Here is a 17,678-nt window from a genome sequence, read left to right as displayed (position 1 = left end):
CCTTCTAGAAGAGGATCTCCTCAAATTTGTCCAGCAGGTAAAGTTTTATTTGAAGGGTTGCACAGGAACAACAAAAAAAGTTACTTATACACACAAAGAGAGCATGAACTGAACAGAAATGCCAAAGCGCAGCCTAGAGCTTAAAGGGGACAACACACTGATGCCATGGGCCTGTTCTCCCTTACACAATTTCATAGGAGCGGACCACACAAATTTAAGTTAGAAATTAACAATGCAGAGCTACAAATTCTCAATTATGCTTTTTTCCCAAGGTTCAAACACATAGAGAATCATTCATTCGTTTATTCATTTACCAAACACAGCAGGTTCGGTGCTAGTCAATGGATATACAGGGAGGACGAAATAAGACAAGTTTCATGATGCTCCCATTCTAGCTCTGGGTAGAGCTTTGTTTCACGCACTGCACAAAAATCTAGCAGTACAGGTCAAAATGCATTGATGGTCTCTAGTACGCTATAATACATCCTGTGATGCATTTGGGTTGCAGTTGTGTTTGTTAATATTTTAATAATTTAACATATGTTAAATTACTTTTTAGAGGAGGCATTGGTGGTTGTGGTGGAATTCTCACCTTCTCTGCAGGAGACCCAGGTTCGATTTCTTACGTGCAGCTACCTGTAGTGCATCCACCACCAGTCGGCCAGTGGCGGACTGGTTCAGTGGAGCTTCCACACTAAGATGGACTAGAAAGAAAGACTTGGCAATCTATTTCTGAAAATCCTGTGGGTCAAAAGAGAATCAAATCCACAACTGATCATAGGATGGTACAGGGTCAGCTAGCCTTTTGTTCTGCTGTGCATGGGGTTGCCATGAGTTGGGGGCCAACTCCATGACAGCTAACAACAACAATTACTTTGTAAGTTATAATTGATATTCATGATATACCTGATATCCACGAGGCATGAAATACTTTGAAAACCATGGACCTAAATCCAAGCTCTCATCTAACATTCCTCCAGCTCAGAGGGCACACCACAGACTGAGGTCAAACATTCTAGTATCAGCGATACAGCAGGGAGCAAAGCAGAAAACTCCCTGACCTTCTGGAGCTTACATACATGCAAGGGTAGGGCCAGCACCTGATCAACTCAGTCTCGGTTCAGTGGACTTTCCAAATAGCCTAGCAGAGTTTTTGTCATGTCTTGGGTAGTTATTTATATGATTCTCAAAGGCAGCTTTTTCATTATTTGCCTCATAGACTTTATGGTTTAGAGTTAGATACAGTATAGCATAAATGTTGATTTAGAATCGAGTTCAGCATTTGGGTAAATTTCATTAGCATAAGTTACCTCTGAAACATCAAACTGTTAGCCAAAGAGTTCTATTAATGAAGAAAAACCATTCATCTTTAGAGAGAGGATTGAACATAAACCCTGCCTCTTAGAGACATAAAAATTTTAGGAAATTTATGGTGCTATGGCTTCTAGCACTACAGGACTCAGTTTTCAAAATATTTCCTACATGGGCTCAACTCAACACAAACTTTCTATTCTTCCCTTCCCATCCCGCCCGACTTCTGGGGACAGCCAAGTAGGGCCCTGATGTTCCAGCACCATCCATTTTCAGGGCTAGTTGATTCGGCAGGTGAGTTGTTACGCATTCCTTAATGGATTCCAAGAAAAATACAATCTTGACACTCACAAACACCAACATGCACATCCCTTTCCTCTGGCCAGTAGTGTCCTCTGTACCATCAACTTGGGTTCTCTTTCCTGTCTATAATGAGCCCATTCTATTCCCTTATACATTGAGAAAAACATATGTCATGCTTGTGCCCTACCTTCCTCTGCCACTTTAGAAATGACCCTAAATCCAGGAAGTTGTCCAGGTTAGTTTGAACAGCATTAAAATCCTTTGTGTGAACATACAAAAAGAAGGGGATGCTGGCAGAATGTTACATAGTTGTATCATATTATAAAATGATACATTCTTTACAGTGTTATCATTCCTTATTATTACTCACCCCACCTGGTGGTTTTCTTGAGATTTAGCCAGAAGTCCTCAAAAGGAATAAAAACCTGTTTCTGTCGAGTTGATTCCGACTCATAGCGGCCTTATAGGACAGAGAAGAATCACCCCGTGGGGTTTCCAAGGAGCACCTGATGGAATCAAACTGCCAACCTTTTGGTTAGCAGCTGTAGCACTTAACCACTATGCCAAATTATTTTTTTTTTTTTAATTTTTCATCTAGTATAAAAATAAGTTGAAATATTAAAAAAATAATTTTACATATTATACAGACTTAACGGTTTTTTATATTAACATATTATCAGAATGATGAAAATTAAAGATATCTAAAGGATTATATTCTCTCTCTTCAATATTAACCTGGGTCATTATCCTTTCTTATATATTATCATTTCTTTCTTTCTTTTTTGACAAAGGAAACATCTAACATTAAAAATCAAGACAATAATGAAAGCATTGTCTCCCTGGTGTTTAACAAAAGAATGGTTCATTTAATGAGCAACCTAAAGCTTTATTTTCAAAATAGTTTACAAATATGACTATCTGAACATTTTTTGGCACTCTTTACTCAAAGTATACCAAATTAGAACAGGCCAAACCATTCCACTTGGCACTTAAGTGCTCAAAAGCTACTTGCTAAAGAGACCTATGGCCTCAATACACACCAGAGCAAGATGAAATGAAAAGTATTCCTGTTTATGCCCTGCTAGCGTTGGTGGATTTGTATTTTAAAAAAAGAAAAAAGAAAAAAAAAAACAGATCCAGAAATTCTAAATCATCATATATGTTTTTCTTTTCCCTAATAAATACAGAGGAACATGCTGTGGAAACGTCTAATGACCACCACATACACTTAAAATAATTCACAGTAATCTGACTATTAAATCCTTGAGTTGTATCTCTCGGGTTTAACTGTTTCAGCAACATTGTTACTCATCGGCAAAAATAGCAGGAAAAAAAAAATCAAATTGAGAGAAACAAGTCCTAAAATCCCTTTATGATAGAGACACAAACAAGTTCAGACATGTTTTATTTGCAAAATAAACTTCACAACGAAGTTCCCACTCATTTTATTCTCTAGCCTTTTTGCATAAATTCAAATCATTTTGTATGCAAGGGTAAAATATTCTAATAACTATATGATTTTCTTCCCCATCATTTCTTTTTATGTCCATTACCAACTTTCTTGCTACCATTAATTTTGAAGATGTCAGTTTGTAATTTCCGATTTAGTCTGAAACATTAAATATGTTGATATTAAATGTTACTAATTATTTGAGAGCAGGAACATATGAGCAAAATGTGCTCTAATACATAACCTAACGCTTTAATTTTAAAAAGTGGTCATATTGAGGAAAACATGCTTTTGAATAAAATCATTTCTAGCTCCAGTATGGTGAGCAGTAAAATTATAGCTCTATAATACTGTATAGGGTTGTTTCCTTGAGGGTAGTTTTCCTTGGAATGCTCTCCTTTTTATGGCTTGCCTTCCCAAATCCATCAATCCTTCAAGGCTCAGCTCAAGTCTCACCTTCTCCTTGAACCAGCCCTCCCAATGAGTTCCCTTGTTCTGGATTCCACATTTGTGTCTGTACTGCACTGGCTGGGAATGGGAGAAAACTGTGTAGAGGAGGATCATTTAAGATGAGGAGGATCTGAGTATAATTTGATAAACAGAAATGGAGCAAGTAGGACATTCCAGGAGCTCTAAGTGCTCTAAGTGTGATGGGTAGGTAGAGGAGTGAGAATTAAAGGTGAAAGACTGGCAGGAGCCAGGCTGCAAATTGAATATGCAAAGGAAAATTCTGAAAGGTATCTGAGCTGTGGGCTGACAGGAGCAGCGAAAGGCTTTGGAATGATTACTTCAGTCCCTATTGTTTCAGGGGCTGATTTTATCTCTTTGAGCACAGTGTAATTCTCCTGAGGACAAAAAATCATAACTTATCCTTTGTGATCCAGTGAACAACATAACAGATGTACACCAAGGTCTTTCTTATCAATATAAAAAAAGTTATATCTTTCACTAAAAAATCTCTTTAAAAATAATTTTCATCTTCGAAAATGTAAGAAAATAGGGTATGGCAAATGGTAATGTTTATACACATTTTACTTTGAAAAGATATATCAACTAGGCCTATAACTATGTTATTTATATATTTCCATACTGTAAAAATCTGACAAATTGGCCCTAAAATAACAATTTTTATGTAAAATTTTATAGTTCAAGAGTATCTTCAAGAATCTTCAGTCACCCTGTACGTTCGGTTAGTATTCCTATTTTACATATGAGGAAGCTGAAAGTAAGGAAAATTGCCTTGGAAAATATATCTAGTCACTGAAGACTTAAGCTTTGGTCTCTTCACTCCAATTCCCAGGCCTGTACCCAAGCTTGGCTGTCTCCCAGGGGGCATCACAATTGCTCCCTAACAGGTCAGAAGAGGCCACTTAATAGGGCCGTTACACTCCACAATCAACAGACCCAGGATGAGGTTTTACTCAGAGGCTGTTGAATGTGTTAAGAGCTGCTTTGTCTACAATCCCACAATAAATAACCAAATCACAAGACATAAAAATACCAATTTCATAGTATAAAATATATTTATCGGGAATATGAATGCCACCATATTCCTTCTGAAGTGGAAATAGTTTTATACTTTTAGTTAGTGGAACAGTCTTATACTCAGTGATAACAGCACTCCAGCCTAGTGTTTTAAATTCCACAGTGACACCTTCTCCATCTTTTGAGTTGAAGGTACACGCATACTAACGTATCCCTCACCAATACTGGACAATGATATTGGACTGGCTATATCACCTTTAGACTTCGTGAGGACTTGGCTTTGAAGCATAATTAAATATCCTTAAAATATTCTTCAAAGTCTCGGAAGACAAATTATACAAAGACTTTATATAAAAAAAGATTTCATTACACACGGCCTTTGCAAACATTAAAATTTATTAAGTCTAAAACTTAAGAAGCTTAAACATGAAGAAACACTAAGTTATAAAGTAGCAAGAATACAGAAAGTAGGTGTCAAAATAAGCATTTAGTTAAGCAACCCTTAGTAGCCAGTATATCTGGTGCTGAGCCTGGTTCTGATGTTCCTACATGAGTGTACTAATCTAACAATGGTGACATTGCTTAAGACAGTCTTGGTACTTCTTTTTCAGAAATGCCTTCTGAGCTGGTTTATGGGGCATACAAGAAAGTCAGTATGTCTACTCATATCTTAATTTTCTCAGATAACTAAATATATTTTCACCTCTTGTTCAGACGTGTCCAGGAAATTAGTTTCCAAAAAAGATGAAGATTACCTGCCAGTAAGATACTCGTAAGTTCATGATACAAGCACTGGGCAATGCCATCTACCTTTTAGTTTTGTGAAATGAGACCTGGTGGTGCAGTGGTTAAGTGCCCAGCTATTAATCTAAAGGTTAGCAGTTAGCTAGTTAGTTGCTCTGTGACAGAAAGATGTGGCAGTCGGCTTCCATAAAGGTTAGAGCCTTGGAAACCTTCTGCGCAAGTCCTACTCTGTCCTATAGGGTCGTTGTGAGTTGGAATTCACTTGATGGCAATGAGTTTGGTGTTTTGGTTTGGTTTTAGTTTTATGGAGAAGTTAAAATGTGATATGGTGTTTATGGAAATGCACTGTTTGCAAGACAGTACTCTACAGAGTTAGGTGTAATGATACAACATTTAAAGAAATAATTGTGTAAGCTAAACTCCAAGTAAAGAAAAAGAGCATTCATATTCATATTACTTTCTCACGTTTTCTTAAAAAAACAAATTTTTAGAGGCTGTTATACTTCCAAATTTTCCCTTTTAAAACTTTATTATGGAAATTTTCAATCACATCCAAAAGTAGAGAAAACAGTACAACGAAGCCAATGTCCCCACTATCCAGCTTCAACAGTTACAGCATAGTCAACTTTGTCTCATTTATACTCTTACCCAGTCTGTTCCCCACTGCCATAGAATTATATTAAAGCAAATGTCAGACATCACATAACTTTCTCCCTAAATACGGCAGTATGTGTCTCTAAGACATAAAGGATCTTTTAAAAATATAACCACAATATTATCATCAAGCTAAAAAAAGTTCTTAATACATAGTCAAGAAATGTACTTAAGTCTAAAAAAAGAAAGTTAGATGGCAAGGAAAGTACTACTTTGCAAGATATAATCCTCACAATGCATTATTCCCCTGCAATAAAAACAGTATGCTCTTAAAGCAGGGAGCTGTAGGTCATGACTTTAATGGGAGACTCCTGGAATGGTATGTCCAATTTGTATGTGTGCATGTAAACATTTTTTCTTAATTAATTGCATTCTTTGAAATGTCAAGATGCCTGAGACTCAAAACGTTTTTCAGACCTTCTGCTCTTGCTTATGGTTGTTTGTGATTAGTGCCACATCACATCACATCACATCACCTGGGAGGATCAGTCAAATAGGGAAACAAATCCACCTGAAATAACTTGGAGATAAAACTGAATTCAACTCAGCATGTTCTCAGCATACCCTAGGTGTAAAACATCGGGTTACATTCTCGAGAAATAAAGGTAAATTATATCTAATTTATAGTACAGAAGGAGAAGGGGTCAAATACATCGATATTACTACTATCAGTTATTGTCGTTGTTAGTTGGTGTCGAGTGCATTCTGACTCATGGGAGCCCTATGTGTGAAAAGTAGAACCACTCCATAGTGGTTTCAAGGCTGTGACCTTTTGGAAGCAGATTACAAGGTCTGTCTTCTGAAGTACCTCTGGGTGGATCTGAACCACCAACCTTTCAGTTAGTAGTCAAGTGTTTAACCATTTGCACCATACAGTGACGACTCCTCCTACTAATAATAACCATAACAGAATATGATGAGAAATGGGCTTTAGGTATTTTCACAAAGGCTCAGATAAATAAGCAATGATGTTAATTGGAGAGAAGGAGGGTAAGAGGCCATAAGAAGACAGAATTGTTCTTGTTAGATGCCATCGAGTTGGCCCCGAATGACAGCAATGCCATGCACAATGGGATCCAACTGTTGTGATCCACAGAGTTTTCATTGGCTGATTTTCTACGGTAGATTGTCAGGCCTTTCTTTCTAGTTTATTTTAGTCTCGGAAGCTCTGCCGAAACCTGTTCAGCATCACAGCAACGCATAAGCCTCCACTGCAGTCAAGTGATGGCTGCGCTAGAGGTGCACTGGCCGCGAATTGAAATGGGGTCTTCTACAACTGAACCACCACCGCAGTCTTAGGAGAGAACAGAAGACACCATTATTGGCACCAGCAACTTTGTTACAGATTAACAGCACCCGTGTGTAAAGATTTTACCTACTTCTACTTGCTGAGGGACATACACAGGTTTACTGGTGTTTATACTCCCATCATTGACTGGGGTGGGGAGGGAAAAAGGAGGCGATCATGAAAGCTGGAGAAAGAGGTTATGTTTAAGTAGCGTCTTAAAAGCTGACCAGTTCAACAGTTCTGGAAAGGGGGGAATCAGTGAGGAGGGAAGGGAAAGTCATTCCAGGAAGAGAAAAGTAGCAACAAAGGGGTTGGAATTACTGGCATGTTAGGGAACTAGCAGCGTGGTGAAGTTACAGCAGAGTGTGTGGGAGGGGCTGGCTGACTGGAAATGCAGGCTGGGGCCAGTAGTAGGAACCTTCCAGGTCAGACCTGGGTCTCAGTTTAAGTGAGTTAGTTCTGTCTTTATAGGGTATAAGTCTCGTCCCCCGTGGATGACAGGACTTAATGTTTATTGACCTGGTAGTTTCTTGAATTAACTTGATTGGAAGAAGCGAGAGAGAAGCAGGTGACTTAGGAATCCATTGCAATAAGCTAGGAGAGGTCTAGGACAGTGGTAGAAGAAAAAAACAGATGCTGGGACACATATAAGAAAATTTCAGAAATCATTATTTTTAAGCAGGTGAGGAAAGTAACAGAAGAGCCACTAAATCAGCCTATACATTCTATTGCTAAGTATGGAATGGTGTGTTAGTATGCTCCCATTTCTATTAAAAAAATATATAGGTAGAAATATACAGATAAGCTATGAACACATAAAATATCTTTGGAAGGGTATGAGAACAGATACCATTGGTTGTGGGGCACGGAGAGGGGCCCGACGAAAGAGGTGAGAGGGAGACTTAACTTTGGTACTTCTGGCCTGTTACCAAAGACCAAACCGGTTGGTGTAGAGTCGATTTCGACTTGGACAGGGTTGGAATTGCCCCACAGGCTTTCCAAGGCTATGATCTGTACAGACACAGACTGCCACATCTTTCTCCCAAGGAGTGGCTAGTGACCTAGTGAGTTCGAACTGCTGACCTTTTGGTTAGCAGCCTAGCACTTAACCTTTAACTCACTGGGCTCCTTCAGGTATGTTGAACCATGGTAACGTATCACCTGTTAGCTAGTCAAAAGAATACATAACTCCCACCTTACTGCAAAGCACATAAGCAGAGATAGTGAAAGAGAAAAGCTTTTAGAGACAGAGCTTGGTTTCAGTTCTGGCTTTGACACTTCCTAACCGTGGGGCTGTTGGCAAGTTAATCAACTTTCTTTCATTTCTTTCCCCTTATTTGCAGACATGGGGATAAAATTGGCTAATTCTGGGCTGTTATAACAACAACTAAAATAATCCTATGCAAAGCATCTAGTCAAATATCTGGCACAGACTAAATACTCAACATGTAGTAGCCACTTTTGTTAGCAGTAAAATTTCTTTGATGTGAATACACTCTAGGTACAAGAAAAGTTTCTTGGCCTAATCAAATGTACACTCATTAGCTAAAAAAAAAAAAAAAAAAATTTAGTCTTAATTAAATATTTACATTGTACAAAATGACTAATGTTATCCATCTGATGAGCACTATCCATTACATATCTGTTTCTAGAAATTTAAACTGAACATACGATGTATCTGCAGTTGCAGGTAGGTGTTAGTTTTTCCTTCTCTTTAAATGGCATTGCATGTAAATTTACTGAGGGCATGTATTCACAGATCACTAAATTCCAGCTAGGTAGCAGGAGGCACCAAAAAAATAAGTTGCTTTCCTCGAGGAAATGGCAATGCTAGTGAGACAAACAGGTGTGACCTTCAAGTAATCAAAGCCAAAATTTGGCATAAGAGATGGAAATACTGGCAATGAAGTACCTAATTTTGCCCATGTATCCACTGGTAAAATGTCAAGTCACATGCTGGGGGAGGTTACTCTAAAGTATTTACTTAGGTTTGTGGGTTCCCCTACATGACACTATGCCATAAACCAATTGTAACTGTGGCAATAACAGCATTTTAAGTGTTATAAAATACCACTCTCCACAGCCTTACTACTTGTTGTTGTTTAAACAGCCACATCATTTAAACATGGACAAAAGTTTCTTTGTTATACATGATGATGAATGATATCAGGCAATTTTCAAGTGTGATGTCCCCACTCAGATCTGCCCCACCCTCTAAAAATGAGTCTTAGAGAACAGCTGGAGATTAGGAAAGATTTTTATTAAAGGCAGGAAATAAAGATGAGCATCTTCCCAGATTTTCAGAAGTGTTAGTAAATGCTTCAAGCAAAATGAAGGCATAAGGCCAGAGGAAAATTCATTTCACTTCATATATGGCACTATGGGGAGAAAGAGTGTCCTGGGGATGCTTAACAAAAACCCATTGACATAATTATTCAGATATTTCTCATTGAAGCAGATGGGTCTTGAGAGAAACATCAATACTAGTCTGTAGAGAAACAACAGTAAAATGTAAACATTAATTTCTAAAAAAAGCTTTCATTATTGCTGTAAATATGTAACTGATGCACGCTCTGGAGGAATGACTGACTTCATAATGTAGCAAACAAACCTTGTTTCTGAGCCACAGGAGGGTACACACTTGTATTTACCCCCATTCTTCTTACCTATGGTTGAAGCTCGAAGCTGCATATCACACTTGAATGAAGGTTGGATTAAAAGGCTAATCTGAGGCTATATATAGACAGCAACACTAGTTTGATCCCCACCCTCCTTCCCCCCTCCCCCTATTTCCATAAATCTCAAGATCTGAGTTACAAAGACGCTGGGAACTCTAGGCAAAGCGAAGAGGCCCTTCCTTCCTCCTCTCCAAGACTGTCTCTCATTAACGATGTATTAGTGCAAGTGTAAATTGCTTCCAAACAGCCTTAACAGGCACTATCGGGCAACGAGATCAGGTTTTCTTCTACAGCTCCCAGAAAAGCCAGAGAGGAGATGACAAGTAGTGCGGAGGGCGAGTCTTGCCAAAAGAGAAGTACACTCTCCCGAGTCTACCCTCCTGCGCTCACCTCGCTCCTAACGGGGAGCTCTCCTTCTTACCCCTAGCCCAGAGCCCCACTCCCGGCCTCCCCGGGAGCCGCATCTGGCGGTGCCATGCACAAGACGAAGCACACTCGCCACTTCCCACCGCATGGCTGGCCCCCGTCAGCTCGAGGTCCCAGGGTCTCCCGGGGCGGCCAAACGTGGCGAGTGGAAGGTCTCCACCCTGGGGCACTGACGAACGGTATACGCGGTGGCGACGGTCGAGGGTAAGTTTCCCCGCGGAGAGCCGCAGGAGGCGTCACGGTAGGCACATGCTTCCTCCCGGCCACCTCCAGCCCCGGTGGAAGCCCCCAGAGGGGCGGCAGCCGCGGCTCCAGCAGCCCTTGCCACTCCCTCTGGCCCACCTGAGTCGCTCTTACCTGTCCGAGGAGGTAGCGGCGACGCGCGAGGCTGGAGGCTGCGACGATTCCGGCAGCGGAGGAGGCGGCAGTGGCGGCGGCAGACAATGGAGGAGTGAAGGACAGACACATTGACACCGACACACTGAGCCCGACGCAGCCCCGCCTCCCGCACCGCCCCCGCCTCCCAGCCCGCCCCCAGCCCCGGCCAGGTCATTCCTGGGGATCATCGGGGGGGTTGTCGCGAGGCCTGGGGGGCCCCTGTCCGAACCAAGAAGCCATCGCCTAACAAAAAGCTAACAGAAAGAGAACTTTAAATATTTAGTTGTCGCAAATATCTAAAGCGGTTGGGATGCATGTAGGGAACGCGTAAAAGGAATTTAAGCCTCCCCCCTCCAATTTTCCTATTTGGTTTTTCCTACCAAGGTTGGTCCAATGGGAGCCTCTTGCTGCCGCCTCCTGCAGCTCCTCCTCCCGCTCTGGCCAATGGCGCTCGAGGGGCGGTGACCACCCCGGGCCTGCAGAGACTGCCCGCCCGGCTCGCCGGAGTTCGCCCGCCGAACGCTGCCTGCAGGAGGAGGGCGGGAATTCCAGCTCTTCCGCGGTCTGCTACCCTGGGTCCTGGTCTCAGGTTGCCCCTTCGCTGCCGACGTTCCTAACACAGACACATCGTTTCTTTTTAATACTCCCAAAGAAACAGAATAACTTTCAAGCTGGCGGAAGCAATGGTTCACATAAAGAAAGGCGAGCTGACCCAGGAGGAAAAGGAGCTGCTGGAAGTGATCAGGCAAGGTATGGGTGCTAGGCTGCGACGGGGGCGCCTCCAGCCTGGCCGGGGGGCGTGGCGGTGCCCAGGAGGCGCCCCGGCCCGGTGGACCCTTGGATGCTGTTCTCCGAGGTTGACAGCCTAGTCCTAGGAAATAGCGTTTCTAGGATCGGTCTGGAAGGGGATGCGTGGGCGGAGAGGTGGAAGGGGAGAAGCTTCGCTGGGGCCAAGCGGGGATTGCCAAGGCTCGGGAAACCAGCAGATTTTCGGGCTCCACCTCAGATTATAATGAACGTACCAAGAGTCTGGGTCCCAGGGTGTGCATTTTTCAAAACTCCTCAGGTGATTTTGACTAAGGTCCTTCTTGGCAGCAGTAGCCTCGTAGTTTCAGGTTCTTAGGCGGGTGTGTAAGGGGCCATTTAGACTTCCGGTGGTAGAAAGATCTCGATCCCTGCGGGTCCCCGCTCCCGCTTGGGAGTGGAGGGAGCTCGCCTAGAGAGGGTTTCTTTATAAGGCACAGAACAAGGCCTGTAATTGGCCTCATTGAGGCTTCCTCTTCTAGGGCATCCCTGGCTTCTTTCCAGATGATCCCGGCTGCCGGCTGCCGCAGAAGCAAAAAGGGGCAGCTAGGCCTCCTCATTCCTCCGCCCACGTAGCACCGTTGCGATCTTCTAACTGAGCTCGTCTGAGCTTTCCCTTACATCCTCCCAACGCATGTCCCAATCCCTCGGCTCCAGATCCTAGGGAGGGAGTCGCAGGCCCTGGGGACTAGTGAACTCAGACCAGCCTGCTAGTTAGAAGCCGGAAGCCATGTTCTCTCCGCAGCACCCGAGTGGACATCCCAGAAGAGTCCCTTGGAGACCCGTTACCTGACAGGTGACATCAGCGTGGCTACGTGATTTCTGCACCATCACGGCGATGGGATGGGGATGCATGAGACTGCGGGGATAGTTAATTGGTTGTTTAAAAGTCGAAGAGATGGACACATCTGCCCTAGAATGGCACAGAAGCCAGTCACCGCCTCATAAGGCTTCCCGATTCCCAGGCTTGTTTTTATGTTGTAGTTAAGCGGCCAGGATCAATTGTGGACCGTAGAAGGTAAGGAAGCCCTGGTGGCGTAGTGGTTAAGTGCTACGGCTGCTAACCAAAGGGTCAGCAGTTCAAATCTACCAGGCGCTCCTTGGAAACTCTGTGGGGCAGTTCTGCTCTGTCCTATGGGGTCGCTTTGAGTCGGAATCGACTCGACAGCACTGGGTTTGGTTTGGTTTAGAAAGTAAGGCAGATTTATTTTTAATACCTACAAAGAAATCCTAAATATAAAGGAGAAAAAAAAAATTGGATTTGAACTCGAGAGGTGTTGATGAGCTGGGCCCACCCCATCTGATCTCAGTTCTAGCTAAGTCAGTCACAGCTATAGTTATCATGACAAGTGTCCTTTGCCTAATTTGATCTGGTGTTTTTATTGTTTGTACTGCGTGGCTCCCGCTGACGCATTTGGCTTTGCAGTCTTTCCCTTCTGCCTGTCTCTGGGTAATTTCTCCCTGCCTTTGTTGGCTGGGGAATTCAATTCAGCAAACATGTGAGTCCCAACTGTGTGCCAGGTACTGTGCTGGGCAAAAAAAAAAAAAATTGTTTTTAAAGTAGCCACTGGGCTGTCTCACATGTCCTTTCAAAAGTGTAAACAAGTGAACAGCTCTATAATTTGGGTCTTTGAAGGGTGTGGGGAAGACCTTTCAGTGTATTCTTAGGTGTCCACCAGTGTTTTAATTTTGAATGTTACATAAAATAGAATTAATATGAATTTATTCTGGGGATATCCCTGGGCCCACATCTGCTCTAGCAAGCTGGTATATGAGTATGCAGACTCTGTTTCACCACTTCATTGGCCCAGACTGATGAGAAAAGAACTGATGTAGGCTTGGTATCTGATGCATTCTTGTCAAGTGAAGACGCACGTGACATCACTGCACTCTCAAAAAGTGAGGGGAGATATGAGAAAGTAACAACTGTAGCCACTATTTGTTAAATGTTATTATGAGCCAGACGTAATTCTAAGAACTTGGCATGTATCAATGTATTTAATCTTGATGAGCTAGGACTTATTTTTAGGCTATAATATTATGAGAGACACCATGTGGTGGTGGTTAACCATGAAGATCTGGCTTGGAATCCTACCTCAGTCATACTTATTGGTGATGTGGCCTTGAGTAAGTTATTTTTTCTGATGTTTTCCAACTGAAAAATGAGAGTAATAATAAAAATAGTACCCATTTAATAACCTTGCTGTGAAAGTGAAATGAGTTAGGATAGATAAAGCATTTAAAATACTTGTTTTTGTTATCTATTATTATGGCAAATATGGTAATGGCTACTTTATAGGTGAGGAAACTGAGGGCTTGAGAGGTTAGTTAACTTGCCCAATGTCACCCAGGTAATAAGTGGCAGAGCACAAGTATCTTATGACCAGGGTCATATAAATATGTTGGACTTAAAAACAAACTAAACAAAAAACAAAACCAGCACCAAAGCATAAATACCATATTCACTTTGAAAGGCATTTTAATTTCAATAGAATGTTATCACCTGTGAAGTAAAAGTAATTTCAATTTTAAATGTTAGTGATTTTGTAGTTTCGTGTATTTGATTTGTAAATTAATTTTTGTTTTGTAGTTAAATAAAGGTCATAAGCAAAGTAGCAAAATTTTGTATTTGTGCACATAAGAAGAATTATTTTTATTTAGTGAGTAGGGAGGGGTCCTTAATTTTTTCCCCTCTGGTACGTTTCTCAGCTTTAAGAAGCTATAGACAGATAGTTCTAGTACTTGTAAGAGTAAATTTTCAGCAAAGTCTGACCTGTCGTCTTAGCCAGTCTGAAGTAAACCTGGCAAATAGAGTATTTGAGTGCCTCCCCTCTGCCAGGCACTAGGGTCCAGAAACTAGCAGGCTGTAAGTGAGGTTTATAGTTCATAGAAGAATACTACACAAGTAGACCCTGACTTAGGGATGCATCTGAGTTAAAACGAAGTGCACTTACAACCGTCCTTATCATCAGTAATGTGTACTACATAGTGTTGCAGCCTGTAATTTGCTGATGTTATCATTCTCAGATGTTCACTCACGCATGTTCGGTTTTATGATTAACTGTTTAAAACACTGCCATATTTATAAAGATCCTGATGATAAGTGGCAATAATAATGAAAACTAAAAAAAAAAAGAGGTATTCAACTTTAATCAGAGCCAATTTATGACGGAGTTGTAGGAATGGAACCCATTCGTAAATCGGGGACCCCCTGCACATTGCTTTTGGACACTCTTATCATTATTTCTTGTTCTGAGTGAGTTTGCATGTGACATATTCTACAGATTGTATATTTATTTGTTGGAATGCCAAGGTGTCTCAGATAAAACTAAGCTGTTTCCTACATGCCCATTTAAGTCATAGTTAATACAGCATTCATTTCAAACATTAAGAAAAGAAAATTAAAATACTAAAGCACGTCTAACTGACCTATATTACTTGTAGATTGACCCACTCTTCTAAATGCTGATATCTTTTTCAGTAAGCACTGAGGAAACACGATACTACAATACAGTAAACCTTCTTTAAAGGTATAAACCAGGAGATTATCCTATTACTTAGCTTGTTTAGTACCTGAAATTCCTGGGATCATTATTTCTGATTTAATATGAAAGTAATATACTTGCTAATATTCTCTTTTTTAATTATTTGTGTAAAGGGCACCTTAAAACAGGCTTGATCAGTAAGATATTTTCCACCAACTTAACTGAGGTATAATTCAAGTACAGTAAAAATGACATATTTAAAGTATATATATTTTATTAGTTTTGACATGAGGATGCATCATGAAATCATCACTACAATCAACATAATAAACAGTTCCATCACCCCAAAAGATTCTTCATGTCCCTTTGCAATCTGTTTTTCACTTCACCTCCATCTCCAGGCAACCACTGATAGGCTTCTGCCACTATTAATTGGATTTCTCTATTCCAGAATTTTATACAAATGGAATCATACAATATGTACTTTTTTTTTTTTTCCAGCATGTCTCCATTTACCCAGCAGCATGATTTTGAGGTTCATCCATGTTATGTGTAGCAACAAGTAGCTTCTTTTGTATAGATATACCACGATATGCTTATCCTTTCATGTCGATGGACATTTGTTTCTAATTTTGGGCTATTAAAATCCTGCCGTAAAGTTCTACATAGTTAATAACTTTACATCTAATGTTCTTGTGGTTTAGAAAGATTCAGGTTTGCTAATTAATCAATTTTAGAACAGAGTTCAAAGAAAATTTTAACTTAAAATATGTGGTTACTGTTAATTGTATGACTGGGCAGGTTATGCAGCCTCTATGGACTTTATTAAGGAGCTCTGGTGGCACAGTGGTTAAAGCACTTGGCTGCTAACTGAAAGGTCAGCGATTCGAACCCACCACCACTCTGTTGGAGAAAGTTGTGGCAGTCTGTTTTCATAAAGGTTTGCAGCCTTGTAAACCCTATGAGGCAGCTCTACCCTGTCCTGTAGGGTCACTATGAGTCGGAACGACTTGACAGCAGTGGGTATGGACTTTATTTTCTTCATTTATAAAACAACTTCTCTTTTACATACTTTAATTTTAATATAGTGCGTCCTAATCACAGCTTCAGAACGTTTTATTACAATGTCTAAAAATAGATACAAGTAGAGTAGTAGAGCTTTTAGAAACTTCACACAAACTATTTCAAAATGTTATTAGAAGTGTCTATTTTAAAAATATATTTATAATTATAGCTAAATCTGTATACCTATATTGTTCTTTTAAAATTTAGACCTTTTACATATTTTATGGCGTGGCAACAGCGTCAGACCTCCTTGTCTAACTTCACGAGGCGGAGAGAGAATCAGTGTCAGCATCAGCAGCCCAAGGGTGATTCCTACGAGGTGGGGGTCTGACATACCTCCTCTCTCCAACCTTTTTAGCAGTGCTAACACCAACTGTCCCTCCCACAGCATTCTCTACTTCTCTGCTGGGTTTAATAATTTGTTGCCGTGACAACGTACAACTCAAAGACAATACAATTATGGGGTTTATTAGGGAAGTAGCAGGTTACAGTTCAGGATCAGAAATGACTCAGGATACAGTTCTTTGATCAGGACAACCTCTTTTTGCTGTGCCCACAGGTAGGTCTCTCTCTCCAGCTATTGGCCCCTCGGCCCAGCCTCTGCCCTGTTCGAGCAAGCGTTACAAATCTCTTTAGCTCTGCCAATAAATGCCCAGGGACACCCCACTCTGCCAGTAAGTCTCAGCCCGGAGGCATTCAGCTCTCTTGCTCCTGTAGCCACCTCCACCGTAGCTGCCTCAATCCTTGGTCCGGGAAGCCCACTACAACATCTCACACTGGTCTCCTGGTTCTGCTGCTGCCAGTTCTCTGCTGTACTTGCTACCCCTTCTTGCTGTCATGCACTGTCTCCAGTGTTACAGCTCTCTGTCTCCTGGGTCTAGGAGGTTCTCAGCACAGTGATCCTGGATCCAAAGGACACATTCTACTTCTAGCTCTTCTTGGTGGTAGTGGATCCGCCCCCCCCCCCCCCCCCCCGCCAACTTGCTTCTCTCTCCTTTTATCTCTTATAAGATAAAAGGTACAACTCAAGTAAGGGCATGACTTAAATAAGGGTGGTAACAGTTCTGACTGGGGTAAGGGTGGTGACTTGAGTCACACCCTCTAGTAAGGCAGTAACTCAACATATATCCCACCCTAATCCTATATCATTAACATAATGGACAACTCGCTCCCAAATGGGTCCATAACCACAGGCATAGAGGCTAAGATTTACAACACATCACAAAATGGAGGATAACTGCATCATTATACAACTGCCAAACTACATCATTACATAACTGCCAAACCACTGAAAATCATGGCCTATCTAAGTTGACACATACCCTTAACTAGGACAGGTTCCATACACCTTATTTGCATAGTCCCACTTAATCGTTGTGTGGGAGTCACAAAGACTATGGCTAGAGGGGCCATGTTAAGTAATTTCCTGCACTGCACATAAAAATTATAATAACAAGTCAAAAAATTTTTAATACTTAACTTTGATAGAGATCCTTTAAAACATCCCTTTTTGGGGATACTACTAAGTAATGATTTAAACCCATGGATATCCACGTCTCCTGGATATCTGATAGATTTCTGGGAAAAAAAGATCACACATTTGTTTT

General features: G+C 41.2%; 2 protein-coding genes across 3 annotated transcripts in view; one reads left to right on the top strand and one right to left on the bottom strand.

Moving 5' to 3' along the window:
* The window catches only part of BZW2 (basic leucine zipper and W2 domains 2), a 92,233-nt gene extending 81,413 nt beyond the window's left edge, over positions 1–10,820 (bottom strand). For both annotated transcript variants that reach the window (XM_049893274.1, XM_049893275.1), the window contains exon 1: positions 10,697–10,820. The gene's annotated coding sequence lies outside the window, so the exon portion shown is untranslated. The remainder of the gene's footprint in view (positions 1–10,696) is intronic.
* Positions 10,821–11,210: 390 nt separating this feature from the next.
* The window catches only part of ANKMY2 (ankyrin repeat and MYND domain containing 2), a 33,862-nt gene continuing 27,394 nt past the window's right edge, over positions 11,211–17,678 (top strand). The window contains exon 1 of the mRNA XM_049893271.1: positions 11,211–11,467. Within this exon, the coding sequence (XP_049749228.1) occupies positions 11,401–11,467 (67 nt within the window). The 5' untranslated portion in view covers positions 11,211–11,400. The remainder of the gene's footprint in view (positions 11,468–17,678) is intronic.

Source organism: Elephas maximus, chromosome 8 (genome assembly GCF_024166365.1).
Source record: "Elephas maximus indicus isolate mEleMax1 chromosome 8, mEleMax1 primary haplotype, whole genome shotgun sequence".
Taxonomy (NCBI): Eukaryota; Metazoa; Chordata; class Mammalia; order Proboscidea; family Elephantidae; genus Elephas; species Elephas maximus.
The sequence above is the reverse complement of the archived record's forward strand: the minus strand, read 5'-3'. Positions and strand labels throughout refer to the sequence as shown.